The sequence below is a fragment of the Cydia splendana genome, chromosome 17, assembly GCF_910591565.1.
Source record: "Cydia splendana chromosome 17, ilCydSple1.2, whole genome shotgun sequence".
Classification (NCBI taxonomy): Eukaryota; Metazoa; Arthropoda; class Insecta; order Lepidoptera; family Tortricidae; genus Cydia; species Cydia splendana.
In genome coordinates this window covers 14,121,436-14,136,534 of record NC_085976.1, presented here as the reverse complement: position 1 = coordinate 14,136,534, position 15,099 = coordinate 14,121,436, and the positions used below count along the sequence as shown (strand labels likewise).

The following is a 15,099-nucleotide window of genomic DNA, read 5'->3' as shown; positions in this document are numbered from 1 at the left end:
TCTTAATCCACTTACTGTCTGTGACAACGAGCGTAAACAGCATCTCTCCCTGCAAGGTGTCTTCTGTGAAGGGGTCTATATCTTCTAAGTCCGCTGTGACACGGCACATGTACCGACCGCTGTGGGTCGGCATGAGAGCGCCGAGCGTGAGCCGTGACGTCACGAGGCCCGCCGCGCGCTCCGTGTCGAGCGAAACTCCACCCTGCTAAACAGTATTGGGTAATCAATGTTAAACTAAACGTAGTAAACTCCACACTTTGAAGTAACATCTGGAATTAGGTAAACTGATCCAGAATTTTTTCGTTCATTTATAATAGGAACTGTGAAAATACATATTCACTGAAGGCAACAGTTTCTTTGTTGTAAATATGTAATTGTTTGCAGTGCCAATCCTTATCGGCACAAGAGGTTAAAAGTAATCATTTCTTCACACTTATGTTGTGTATGGTTTGTAGTATAAAGCGGATACATCTGAGGTAGTAACGGAGGCTGTCTTGGCAAGGTTGATGAAATATAAAGTGAGCCGATCTCTTGAACAAGTTTGAACAAGATCGGCTCACTTTATATTTCGTCTACTTTACCAAACGACTCTCAACGCTGGTGAATTTAAGCGGTTCTACTTTTATTATATACTTGGTGGTCTGTGTAAAACAAATAAACCTACCTGAGGTAGCAACGGTTGTCCGTCCTGGTGCCAAACAACCCTCAATGCCGGCGGATCAGGTGCCTCAGCTGGTCGCAGACGCGCTGAACAGCCAAGAGTGGCTGTGCTTCCCGTCGCCGCTAGGACTCGAGTTGCCCCTAGAGGTTCTACCTCGATGCCACGCCATGCCCGGTCTGCAACCAAATATACATAATTTATAAATTTTATAATCATCACCCTGTACCTATTTACTACAAAGGTTACTATAGAACAATCAATCTAAGTACCAACCTATTTGAAAAATGTAGGAACACCACAATTGAATGCACTTCAGAATATGGCAAAGCTTATCACATCAATGTGGAATATCTGCAGGAAATCGAGAGGGCTGCTGTGGCCTAGAAATTATGGCGTTAGCGTATGAATTAGCCATCCTACGATTCCTACGGTGTCTAAGGGTACTGCCCCGAATATATTACTTCATCTCTTTTGGAAACAACTGACCAAGATGGTCTCTATTCTCCAGTAGTGTGCTAATAACTACACTTGTCAGAGATTTCATTACTTTTATGTGTAAAACAATAGAATCAAACCAACCTGTGACAGTGAGATTATAAATCTGACTGAGCTTAGGATCCGTATTCAGCTGGCACTCATACCGGCCCGCGTCGGACTCTCTCAGGCGCGCAAGACGCAGCGTGTGCGTCACGACGCCGCGCTCCGTCCGCACGCCCACCGCGACCCGTGGATCTGCTGAGAATACAGCTCCGTCGTGTGCAAGGATTTGGAGATCCCTTGCCCGCACCCATGAGACCTGAGGACACAATATACAAATATGAATCAAAAAATTCTGCAAGCAATTATAATAAAGTACACACACACGCTAGCTCTTAACACGGGGCCCTTTAAGCCGTAGAAAGTAAGAACGTGAGAGACTAGCATATGGTTACTTTTTGTGATAAGTGGCGATTTCACGGCCAACCTATCAGACTTAGAAATAGATGTAGCGGTGAGGGCTACGGGAGACAAATCACAGAAACTGCAAAACCAAGTGGTCACTATCCTGAGTAATGAGGGATTGACAAAGAAGAAGTAGAAGTTTAATAGCCTTCAGACATTGTTGACGGATAGGATAGAGTTGAGTCAGCAGATGGCGAGCAGCTCTGAGTTTTACGACCGACGCCAGTTTCATGTGAGCTGTTACGTAAGTAGTCAACGTACCCGCAGATTTCGAACAGGATCTAGACAGTACCTATAATAGGTCGCTGCTTGTAGAAACTGCAGTGGCCTTCCGGCATTGTTGACGGAGCTTAGCAGATGGCGAGCGCCTCCGAGTTTTACGACTGACTCCGCCAGTTTCATGCTCACTTCATTTTATTGCGCGCCGTAAACTTGCACCGATGCGCACTCCGGCACTATGAATAGATTCTGGATATTAGAAACGTTCGTGAACCATATTCGCACGGGTTGTTGAGATCGTTGGCGTGTTCATGCTTAGGTGGTGACGTTTATGTGTTAACGCTCGATTTACATTTTGCAAGATGCGAATTCTGGCCTATGACTTGTCGAATATATGAAATATATCCCAATAGTCGACCAACCCGGCAAGCAGTCAAGTACCATTTTTTTTTCACCAGTCGGTGGCAAACAAGCGCACTCCGCGGGAACGCGGGTTGGGCGCTTGTTGTGCCCATGCTCAATTGCTCCCTCACGAAATATAAGTTCCCTACGTTCTTCTTCTTTTTTGCAGAATCCCATTCTGTAGTCCCTCCAGAAAACCTCGCACCGTCTGTGCTGCAATACCGTGGCTTGTTCCTTATAGCGAGATGATCACTTTCTTTGGGGATTTCACTTTTTAAGGACGGCACTTTTGAGGCCACTTTATTGGGACGAAGATTTCGAAACAGGTTACATTATACTTGGAAAATTCCTTTCGAAGTGCGTGTTGTTTTGACATTTCTCCTGAAACTATGCGCAGCTTATATTTACGGCTGAACTCCACCGCAATCTAAAGCGCAGATTTATTGTGTCGTGCACGATACAGCGCGTAATGAGCGTTGCACGTCACATCAAATGGCTTTGATGGCTTGCAAATGGCAAGTTCAGAGCTTCGTGCGTAAATCAGACGCGCAGCGAGTATCTCTCTACGTAGAGGTATTTCCCAGTGCATAAGTAGAGAAAGAAATTGAACTCAATTGTTTTAGGATTTCAGCTCCTATACCTATAAAAAGGTCTGCCATTCCATTCTTATTTGAATATTTATTTAGAGAAATCAAAATTGCAATTGTTTTGGCCAGTTCTGATGTCTGGGCGGCTAGAGGCTGAAATAAGAGTCAGGTAAACGTTCTAGTGCTTGACATGGAAATTTCCAATAGATGACACCCTGCTATCATCTCTAATGACAATGTTGACTTCAAAGATAACTTGATGAACGACAGTGACGAGCTCTCGGACATCTACTTTGTACTTTGTCTATAGTTAGCAAAATGGGACTAGGATATGTAGGGCGACCATAGAACCATGTCAAATTGATAAATTTATACCTATGCCAATATATGAAACTTTGGGGGAAAATTAGGCTGTATTGGATTGGAATTAGACCGTCGTGTCAGTTTTAGTCTATTTTCATGGCACGATTTTTCTTTGGAGCATATACTCAACTAACTCTACATGGCATAAATAACTCCTAAACGATCGAAGAAACTTCATATTTCTTTGAACTTATGCCTCTTGGCGCCGCCCCGTTCAATTAGTATTTGTCAAAGTCCTAGGCGCGCGCGAACGCCCCCGTTTCCCGGAAGCGGCTAAAACCGGCGCGTACGCAAGGCCACGGGTTCACTGATTCTTCACGCTTGACAGTTTGCGTAAAACTGCACTTCATTCACTAGAATATGATGCATATATATCAGAGGGTTTACGTGAACCTCGAAATCGGAATTTAGTTGGCTGCCTCTCTATCGGTCTTTCATATTCGAGCAATAGGAACTCAGGGGGTCTAGCAAGATGATAATCGTTCGCAGAGAAACGAAACACTATGGTCCACTAGGGCTTGCAATATCGGATGGTTTCCAATTCCGGAACTAATTTTCCATAGTGGATTCCAATTCCGGAATTCCGGAACTGGTTCCAGAGTTAGGGTTTATCATATTGTTATTCGATTTTTTAGAAAAAAACAACAAAAAATGTGAAATTCTGATACTTTATTAAAGTTAGTATTGTTTCAGAGAAATTTAATTTGTAGTAGGTAGCTACGTTTTTTTTTCACCTCTTATTTTACCACTACATATATACAATTAATGTTTAATGGTGCTGTTTAATGGTTACTTTTATTCACTTCTATGATACGGCATTTGGCGAAGCTATAGTTGCTAGCAAACCATTCGATGCATAATTTTATAAAATAGTTAAATATAATAATATAGCTTCCTACTTTTTCTAACCTAGTATTATCTCTGAATCGAAGATAAAGAATTCAAATATTATTCAATTTCAATTCTTAAAATTCGCTTATGTAGGATTTAGACTATTCTGACTATTCTAAGCAAGTAAATCGCTTTGCTTTTTTTATGAGCCCATTTTGTCCCACTGCTTTAGTAGTTCACTAAATGACTAAGAGGCACTTAATAACAACAAAAAACACAAGTATAGTGTAGTTTCTTAACAATGTTCAATAATAAACGTATTAAAACCTAAAAAAAAGTACTTAAATCCAATTCCGGAATTTTCGATATTCAGTTGTATCTATTCCGGAATTGTAATATCGGAAAATTTGACCGAGATTCCGAGACCGGAATGCAAGCCCTAGGTCCACCCCACAGTAGCGTCTTTTGAGTGTCGGCGTCTATACTCTGTATCTTTAGGTTTTTGGTTGGTTAACCAATAAATGTTATAGCTAGAGATGCCACGAATATTCGGCAACTATTCGGTATTCGGCCTATTCGGCCGAATGTTGCTACTATTCAGCCGAATACCGGATATCTGTTGCACCTCCCTAAAAAGAAAACTTACACGAAAAAATAACCTACTAGGTAATATTTAATATTTAAAATGTATTCTCGGAAAGTAGGTAAATACGAAGGCACGTTTTTGAGCATTTGTTGATTACAAAATATTTTATTTTTATCATGGGTCTCATTTGATTGGCTCTAACTACATTCATTAATTCTGTTCAATATAAAAATATATCTTAGCAAACGTTGTGCTTTGTTAGCGAACAGTTTTCATAATAATTGTGACTCAAAATGCTCGCATGTCATGCCGAATATTCGAATATTCGGTCGCCGAATATTCGGTATTCGGCCGAGAGAGGGGCAAAGTCCGGTCAAAAATCGATGACGTAATTTATGGACAGCCCCTAAGTAGTCCAGCGGCAGTAGCACGGGCGCATTTTTATCGCTTGTCACTATGCCTGTCACGTTCTAACAAGCGCTGAGGGCCTATCGAGGCTATCGATAACATTGAAAAATCTCGAATATGCAAGAGGGATAGAGGCAGATAACATTTTTTTTATATTGGCGGTTGGCCTTTAGGTTTGGGTTGTGAGGCTGAAATTTTAGGATTCATCTAAACACAGAGCGTTGGGTGTCTGTTCGGGCGTTTTTATCGCTGGTAATTAATTGTCGTTTAAATAAAGTAATTGTCGTTTCTCGGATACAGCAACGGAAGGGAAACTCGTAAAAAATGTGATCAAATACTGAGTCTGTATCGATATTATCATTAACTTTAAGCCGTATAGGTAATAAGTTAACTCTGAAGATCATCTCTCGTTAACAATTCTCTTAAACGACAATACTTAGCTCAAAATTGTCGAATATAAATAAAAAAAAAATATACCTATTTACTATTTTTTAGACGCAAGGGCGAATCCTGTTTTAAGATAAGGGGGGTCACAGGGTCAAATTATATGTAGTTATTTTTTTCGCAAATACAACAAAATACAACAATAGGTACAATTTATTTATTGGAGACCTAGCACAGGGCCCAGGAGGAGCATCTAAATGTGTATGGGATGTTTTTCAAAATTTGACAGTTTACCGACCAAGCTATTTTTCAAGTAATAACAAGATGTTACAAAAAGCATCATGCGTCTACTTAAATAATGATAAATGTAACGTACGCTGATATAAATAAACAAATCATAACAGCGGCTACCGTTCCCACGCGGCGCCCGCGCATGTTCTACTGTATCGCCTATTTTATCCTTGTAGGGGTGGGGTCACAAGCTTTTTAGCCTAAAGTGGTATCCAGACGGGCCTGATCAAATCGGTCGATTTGATCAGGAAAATAATTGGCGCCAATCTCATCTAGCGTCCACACGTACACAATTTAATCACCAATTTTAGAACCATAAACAAACGCACGTACAGATCCTAGCATTCCATAGATACTAGCTTCGAAAATTGGCATTTTTGTGTCCGCACTCTGATTTGATCGGGCAATCGAATCAGCGAGCCAAATTGCCGTTTGCCGCACTTGGTCTGCACCTCCTGATTCGATCGGGCAATTTAATGAGATTGGCGAAAAATTGACTAATCTGGATACGCCTTAAAGATCACTTGGTGCGTGTGGCACTTGTTTTGCGCCCCGAGTAACTATAATAGGCGAAAATTGGCATCGATGTTGCCTGCTTAGTCTTTTAAAATCTTACACGGCTATTATACTGACCCGAATCCGGACGCCGTATTAAGTGCTTGTTCCTAGAGCTATACATGAATAAAGTATATTTTGACTTTGACTTTGTATGAGCGAGTCAGCGATGCACACGTATAAATAAAATAGCGATGGAACAGCGTTATCCAATGTGCACTTGCAGACCACCATATCTGGGATCTTTATTCGCTCTGTACTTGACTGAGGCACCACCCTAGCCGGTATGTTACCTAATACGTGACTGTTGAAGGACTTGAAAGTGTTGAAAACTGTCCAATGGTATGGAGATGTCCACATGAAAGTCCACATTTTCCCAGCCCAGCTTGTCACATCTCCCTCGTATATAGCCAATAAAACCTCGTTTCATAAACCTTAGAGGATATAACCAACGGAGACGCCATGTCTAAAATTTTCGGTACAAAATAGTCTGCCGTTTTGTGCGGGGGAGGGGCACATCAAATGTATAGGTACGTCATGTCAGATAAACGTCAGTCCATACATATGGTTAACATGTGGTTGACCATTGGTCGCCTATTTTCGACAGAGGGGAACGCCTGTTAATGGCGGCTCCATTGTTAATTACTCCGAGTCATAAACCAAATTGTGAATGCAACCAACATGTTTTAAAAAGTTATTTTGATTCCAGGCGCCGGCTTCGATCGACGCCCATCGTGACTAATAGCACTGCCGAATATATGACACAAACATTCCACGATCGTGACATGACGGTTTATTTACAAGTTGTTTGGCAAGCGTTGGAACTGAAAAATGGTTTATAAATGAATGAAGGCCGTAGGAATGCCTTTGCCTGCTATTAACGATCACAAATGCCATGGGAATCTAAATCTATGTTTGTTTACTGTCGAAGGATTCAGCTGGAGTAGCGGGACCGTTCAGTGTCAACTTTACACATCTCAACCTTACAGAAGATAGGTACCTATCTGTTCTACTATGTTGATGACTTTTACGTTATTATCAAAGAGTAGTAAGTATATTTGGTATCATCCAACAAATTGTCACCATCGACACCATCCAACAATATGCATCGCAATAACGCCTCTCTATGTTGGGTGGTCCATCTACCTTCAGACGAGGCATGTTTGTTTAGCATGATATAAGACGCATCATCAGCACCAGGTTGTAATAGGTTGCAGAAGTTGTTACTTACCGCCACATTGCTGAGTGATCTTCTCGTCGCGTCGGTAGGAACTAGGAATAGCTACTGTACGCCTCCCCTACCTGCACTGCACCATTGTTAGCAACAAAGAGTCTGTACCTACTATAGCCAGCGGTAACAAGATTCCATAAATTGCAGAAGCTACTCACCGCCTTGTCTCCGAGGCGCGCGATGCGGCATGCCAGCACCGCTTCTTCGCCAGGCGCCACATTGAGTGATCTTCTCGTCGGTAGGAAGGCGGGTCCCGCTTCCACCACCTCGCCGGCACCTACACCTGCAAACATACGACTGTTTCGTTCATTCAGTTTCGTTCATTTTTGCGCCGAGTGTGGGTGCATATTTAGCTTCGCCCCATAGGGTTGCCATAGCACTTAGAAGGTATAGTCAAATCGGATAACCTAACTAAACTAAAGGTAGCTAAACTCTAAAATTTGCGCAAGTGAGTAATGGCTGATGTATGTTTTTATAATAAAGAAAAGAGCTACTATGACTATGACCCTCAGCTAGGTGCTTACGATGACTACACGCTGAATAACCCGGATACAAAATATATAAATAAAATCTAGCTCAGCGAAAGAACAATGATCTAAAACGGTTGCTACAAGTGAGCCAAAAATACCTTGGACATTTTAAATACATAGTTTATGTAAGTACGCTTGGCATTGAACCACAGAGCGCGTGCATTTTACGGATGACTCGGCCTTGATCTAATCCGTCATAAAACTCATGAATACTGGGATTATAGAGTTAGACCAAGAAAAGTCTGCAGCGATTTTGATAGCCCACGCAGTGTAAGTCTTATTTTAAACGTCAAACTTCTATGAAATTATGACTTTTAAATAACACTTGCACTGCGTGTGTTATAAAAATCGCTGCAGACTTTTCTTGGTTTAACTCTAGTCAAGTTTGGACGCGATAATGATAGGATAAAGCGACCGTCTATCAAACGGTGTCAGAACGTGACGTTTGTTTATCATGTCCTTTTCATATCGATAACCACAGCCAATTTAACACACGCCTGCAGGCTGCAGGCATAACATAAATGATAAACTGAAATAAATGTCATATACTAAGAAAAAGTGACCAAGGCCTCCAGTGCCCCAGGCTGGAATCGAACCAGCGTCCTCTGCTATCGCGGCAGGTGCCTGAACCACTCGGCCACCGGGCCACAGCGACATTAGTCAAATTTTTCCAAGTATATGCACTTCCTTAAGGCTTGTGGCGCCCCCTAAAATATTTTCTGAAAAATAATTTAATTTGTTCAAATACTTCATAGTATAACATAAATGGTCGAAGTTATCACGAATTCACGGACGATATGACAATAATACCTATGTATACCATAGAGGGAGTACCGCGAACACCGAACCTCGCAAATTGCGGGCATATTTTTCTTTATACGCTTCAGGCACGATAAAAACGAAGTGGTCGATAAGCATTAGGGTTACTCCCGATCCCGGTGATTTAGTCCAGGCAGCTGTTTTGAACAATTATTTAAACCAATCCCAAAGTAAACGAGGTCATCTAATTTAGCATTAATTGGTTAGATAACGTAAGCTATTTTATATAGTTTTTAAAACTAAGAGAAAGCACTCCGCCCCCTCTACCAATATTTCACCTATTTATATTATATTAATATTTGCCGTTCGCCACTGCTACCAGTCGGGCACCTGTCTTAATGAGAACACGTCGGCATTAGACACCTCCTAACAAGCATTTTGCAATATCTGCGGTCTCTTATCTTGGTTGGCACAAATTATTTCAACACTGACACTTGGCAACGGATCAGTCCGGCAGAGCGGCGCCCACCGATACGGCCCATCGCCTACTGCCATAATGTGTACCAGTAATTGACAGCCATCATAGCAAACAGCTAGCACTTTTGTAACCAGTCGATGGACAAGTTTAATGCACTCTTTATTTCGTGTTCGATAGAATCCTGCATTCATCGCTGCGGTCTAACAAGAAGATTAAAGGATGTTTTCCTAAAGACCGAGACCACAAGCTTATATAGAGGAATAGCGCTCAACATGTTCCAAGAAATTCTCGTGGCGCCGGCGCTAAACCACATTTCTCGTAGTACGTACTAACAACGCAACACACGATTGAACATCGGTAGACCTTATCTCGTAGCAATAAAGTTTACAAATGTTTCTTTAATTGTGTTCCTGACTGATGGTGCCCTAGCTCACGCCAAACACCTGTGCCCTATCCCACAAAACTTTACAAGTGTACAATTCAACAAAGTTGTTAAATTGTAAACAAAAAAATGTACCACAATAATTACAAATATGTATTCGTTACAAGTCGAAAGCGTATCACAAAGAATAAAGGTATGTCACGAACTCACGACAGCTACATAATTGTAGAATTGTTGATTTGTAAATATACAAGCGAAATTGTAATGTTACAACTACAAATAAGTAACAATTTATTTTACTTCTTTAATGTTGAAGGTAGTTTCACTTTATACGCAATACGCAAGAATTACATCAATTTTAATTATTATTTATATAGTGATCTATCTACGAGCATTTACATATTATACATTATAAACATTTATAAACCTCATAAATGAAAACAAAAACTTTGGTAAATTTAGTGATAAATTGACGCACACTGTGTAAATAAACAAATGGAGGGAGATAACGCAAAAATTAAATGATTTAGGAATAAATAATGGAGAAAGATTGGATATACTTAAGGGACACTATGTGGCAAAATTGGAAAAGGCGTACGATGGTAAGCTCAATTTAAGTATTTATATGCATTTTTTTATCCAGTACCTAGTATTTCGTAAATTAAATTAAGGCTAAGTAAAATTGGGGTTATATATGTATATGTAAGTATATGAAATTCATGACACCTAGGATCACTATCACTGCTACTTGAACTAAATATTTCGTGGTAGGTATATGAACATACACACATACATACACATATGCTAACATTTTTTAAGAATTACCTAATGTTACTAACATATTAAATTAATTATAGTTTTAGTTAATTTTAATTTTATTGTTAATGGAATGTATATGGAATTTTGTTCTGAAATAAATTATTTGTATTTGTTGTATTTGTTTGTATATGTACAAAGAGTTGGAATCGCTTAATATGATAAAATATACTGCATTTACTAGTATTCGTACAGTAGCAACTATAGCAAGAGGGTGCGACACACGTTTAGAGAATTGTTAAATTGTAAGTACAATTCTACATATATGTATAATTATTACTACAATTTAATGTAGCATAAAACAATTGTCAGCTACAAATTTGTAAATTTTCCGGAAAAATATTATGTAGTGTTTGTAAAGTTTTGTGATACAATAAATTTACATATTTGTATGAATTTTCCACTACAAATTTGTTACTTGTATATTTTGTGGTACGCACATTTGTATTATTACAAATTTGTAACTTGACACTTGTAAAATTGTAATTGTAAGTTTTGTGGGATAGGCCACTGTTCGCTCTCAAGTTGATTCGTGTCTCAGGTGAATATGTTTTCCACGGCTACTACAACTAAATTGGCATGTGTTGAAAATATTAGTCCCGCCGAGTTTCTGGCGCCGGTATCTTTGCGGAGCAGTAGTGTTCGTATTTAGGTTAGAACCGGTAGTCATTTTTAGCATTCATAAAGTGCATTATTAATATGCCTAAATTTAAAAAGAAAGAATTTCTGATTGGAGCTGATTTACTACATTAAGGAATAAGAACACAAGCAAATAAGGTAATCCCCGAGAGCGAAATAGCGCGTTCCTAGAACAGATCTCGTGCCGGCGCTTAGCTACTGCATTCCTCATACACATTGTATATACACAGTGTTGCGCGTAAACATTACGGTGGTCCTCCCAGCTGCGGGCCGGATGCGGGCCGCCCGCGCCCGTTTCCGCGCAAAACACCAAAATCTTACCACGTGCGCGTGCGGCGCTAATAATACGAAGTTACACTCATTCAGCGGACTTGGCAGCTCTATCGCCACGCGCGACCCACATTAAATGTAAAAATAATCACATTCTCGCTTTTCTATTTCCCTGGGTCATTAATAATCTTGAAATTAGTTTTGTGCCAGTTTTGGAACGGGGTTCCTGACCTGGTCACTTCAAAATCATAATTATGTGTGATGCATGCTTCTCCTTGTACAGAGTGGGCTGAGTCTCATCGCTATCTGCAATGTGTTCTTCTGAACTCTTTGCAGACTGATGTGGCCAACTAGTTGGTAATCAGGGACGGATGTCGCTTGTCGTATATTTCTCACCAGTTGCCGAAATTAGAGGTCATCTTGGACCACTCGTACCTACAAGCATGCTCGCTCGCGTGGTAAATGGTCATGTACTGAGACTAGTTCCTTTCATCTTAAGCATCTTTTTACCTTCAGAAATAAACCTCTTCCTCAACACACCACATCACTTACGCAATGAATGTACATAATACCAACCAAGTAGGATAATGAGCAACGTTTAAAGCAATTTAGATCAGGCCCGCGGACAGGATAATGAAGTACTGCAACGTTTCAGCCGGTGGGTACAAATCAAAGCGCGCAAACTCAAACAAAGCGACGCCGGCGGCATTCATTTGTAGAATGTTAAAAGCCCAACAGCTGTTTATAAGTATGCTCCCGAATTAGAAACTAATTTAACGCACTGTGACGATGGACGGTTGCTCGGCTAGCGCCACCTGTCACGTGATTTGAATTTGATCTAAGATGGTTAAGCAAAAATCTTGTAATTTTATTGCAATTTTAGGATCTATAAGGCTGAAAGTTGCCACTTTTAAAGTTTGCAACATGAATGCCAAGTAGGTAGGTACTTACTGCCAAGTTCGTGCAAAGTTAGCATGGTCAGAGTCTAATAGCGGGACAGCGGGAGGAGGCCTTTTGACCAATATTGCAGTACTTGCAGTGTTAAAGTTTAGACAAACTGCCCGATTCGAACTTTAAGATACGCCAATTAATAGATCTAGACACGATATGTATTAGATGTGTCAGTGTCAAAAGTGACGTTTTTGTTTGAAGATACGTTACATTTGATACTGACATATCTAATCCATATCGTTTCTAGATCTATTAATTGGCGTATCTTAAAGTTCGAATCGGGCCGAAAGTACGGGTCAACTACGATTTCTTAAGGGGCATAATTCCCTCATCATTGACACAGCAGCAGCACATTCTAAGGAACTCATAAACTCTGACCTTACTATATCACGATTATACGTATACCCTTGATAGTTTGTGTTCTTTGTCAAGCCTACTACGTGTACCAAACCTGCATAATATAAAACTGTAATTTTAGTACAAACTATGACAAATTGTGTAGTAGATAGGTCTAATTAAACTGTCACTTTACTAAATAGGTACAAATACAGAGCTCGCAGGCGTATTATGGATAGTTATATTATCCACGTGATAAAATAACTGTCACTTTTTAACACCGCGGGATAGAAAGTGACGGATACCGTTTTATAGCGCTGTCATGTAGACAAGAACGACCATCATATCCGTACAGTAATACTAAAATTGGCTGTGGTTTTTATGTTGCTACCTAGCACCCCTAGTCAGCAGCTCCTAATTTGAGCGAGATGAAATTTCCCCGTCACAAATCACTTTTACTCAATATCTTTAGTGTCGGTTGACAAGAGATTAACTAGCTCCATCGCTGTCAACGGGCCAAAAAAAGCTCCCTTTGGCTTTAGAGTTTAGCTGCACGTGCCCGCTGCGACAACAATAGAATTAACTAACGAATTTATGTTAATTTTACGATTGTTGGGCGAGAAATGGGCGGGCAGGTGCCCCGGGTTCTTTTACTATTTTAAACTAGTTATTTTCAGGTGTGCTCCGAATAGGTGTGTATAATTAGGTGCCTACTTATATGTCGCATCAGCAGTACCGGGCAAAGAGTTTAAATCGCTGTATTTGTACTATACCCATGCCTAAAATCAGTAAAATCCAATTAACGCTTTGAAGTTTTAAAAATAGCACTGAGATGACAGTTGTCATAAGTACAACGCTAATTAGTCACGGGCTTGGCTTTATAATCATGTATGGAGATTGACAATGTACGCAGTGGCGTAGCTAGGCGTGGGCGAATGGGGCCTCGGGCTTCGGGGCCTCGCAAAGCCAAACTTCTTATTACCTTGGGAAAACACATTGAAAAGGGCCTCGCAGATGTGTTTGCCCTCACGGCTAGATTGGTTCACGATACGTCACTGAATCTACGTATAGTCGTGTACATAAATTTACGTCGTACTTTCAGGTGTGCTTCGAATAGATGTGTATAATTAGGTACCATCTTATATGTCACATCGACTACGTTACGAATGGGAGCATCTGGCAGCAGGTCGCGTTAGTCGCCGATCGGCTCGAGGTCGTCGCCCTATCTATCGATAAATAAACATTTTATGCTCGTTTGTGTGTTATTTCTATGTTCAATTTGACCTGTTATTTCTTAACCTTTGTGTGTAGCTTTAATACTGGTCAATACGTTGTGAGTATTTTGAATTTCCGCTTCTATAGGGAATGGGTGTTCATTTTCTAATAATTCTAACTTATGAGGAAAGGGGAAGAGAGGAAAATGAAGACTTATACGTACATAATAGACCAACATAATCATAATACCAACACAATTGTAAGGTCAATGTGGCTAATTCCGTGATACCTATTCCGTCCACGAGCGTATTTTTCTGTGATTTTCAATCGTAGGAAAAAACACCATTTGCTTTTGATTGCTGAAACAAAATGCAATCGCTGCTTTGTCGATGTAATTATCAAATTTGTTCGTTATTCGAGATAAACGCTAGTGGACGGAATAGCCCCTATGACGGAATTAGCCACATTGTCCTTACGTAAATCAACGTAAATGTACCTATACCAAAATTATGTCGGTCCATTGGTAGTAAAAACGGAGCTAAAACTTTATGAACACGGCCAACCGGCGCCGTATGTGCCCCGGGCACGTGCATTGACTCACGCAGGAATCTAGACTATTGTCGCTAAACGCGAGCCAGCTTATGATGGTGGTGGCCGTGTGGCCACCATGTGCAGATTCGTAATATCCAGTGGAAGTCCTCTGACTCATATCCGTAAGTCGTTTATAACCAAGCCGGAGAGCGAACAATATCAAGGCATAAACGTTAAACTAGCTGCTGACACGAATTAGTTTTTTTTTTAATAATATTGGTGTAAATAATATGACATGAATATGACGATAAATAGAAATTCTTGCGAAGCATTTGGATGTGGCGGATCGATATAATAAAAGTAGAGTCGTTTAACTTTCTCAGTGCCAACTTCTCAATTTCTAAACCTATTTAGTTTTTGGCAGCGAATTGTAAGGTAGGTAATAGACTGGCATTTCTTAAATCTTAATTCAGGTAATTAGTAACTTAACTTAGTTTAGTCGAAGTCTGAGTGGTTAACTTATAGGTTCTTTGGATAAAAAAAATTGAGTAGTGTGCTTACTAAAGTGTCATTCTATGGAACTTGCTAACTATGTAAACAAAAGTCACTAGTAAATTCATCATTCTTAAACAATTTTAATATGGCCGTTTGTTTACATAGTTAGCAAGTTTCCTAGAACGACACTTTACAGTCAACTACCTACTCTTTTTCAAGCCTCAAAATGAATAATAT

General features: G+C 40.2%; 1 protein-coding gene across 2 annotated transcripts in view; it reads right to left on the bottom strand.

Annotated features, from left to right (window-relative positions):
* LOC134798848 (hemicentin-2-like) overlaps window positions 1–15,099 on the bottom strand; it is a 33,487-nt gene that overhangs the window by 1,639 nt on the left and 16,749 nt on the right. The window contains exons 3-6 of one of the 2 annotated variants that reach the window (XM_063771240.1): window positions 7,619–7,743; window positions 1,241–1,457; window positions 665–837; window positions 16–202 (exon numbers count right to left, since the gene is read on the bottom strand). In XM_063771240.1, the coding sequence (XP_063627310.1) occupies window positions 16–202; window positions 665–837; window positions 1,241–1,457; window positions 7,619–7,743 (702 nt within the window). Of the gene's footprint in view, window positions 1–15; window positions 206–664; window positions 838–1,240; window positions 1,458–7,618; window positions 7,744–15,099 lie in introns of both variants that reach the window. The other variant, XM_063771239.1, reaches the window with a different exon arrangement.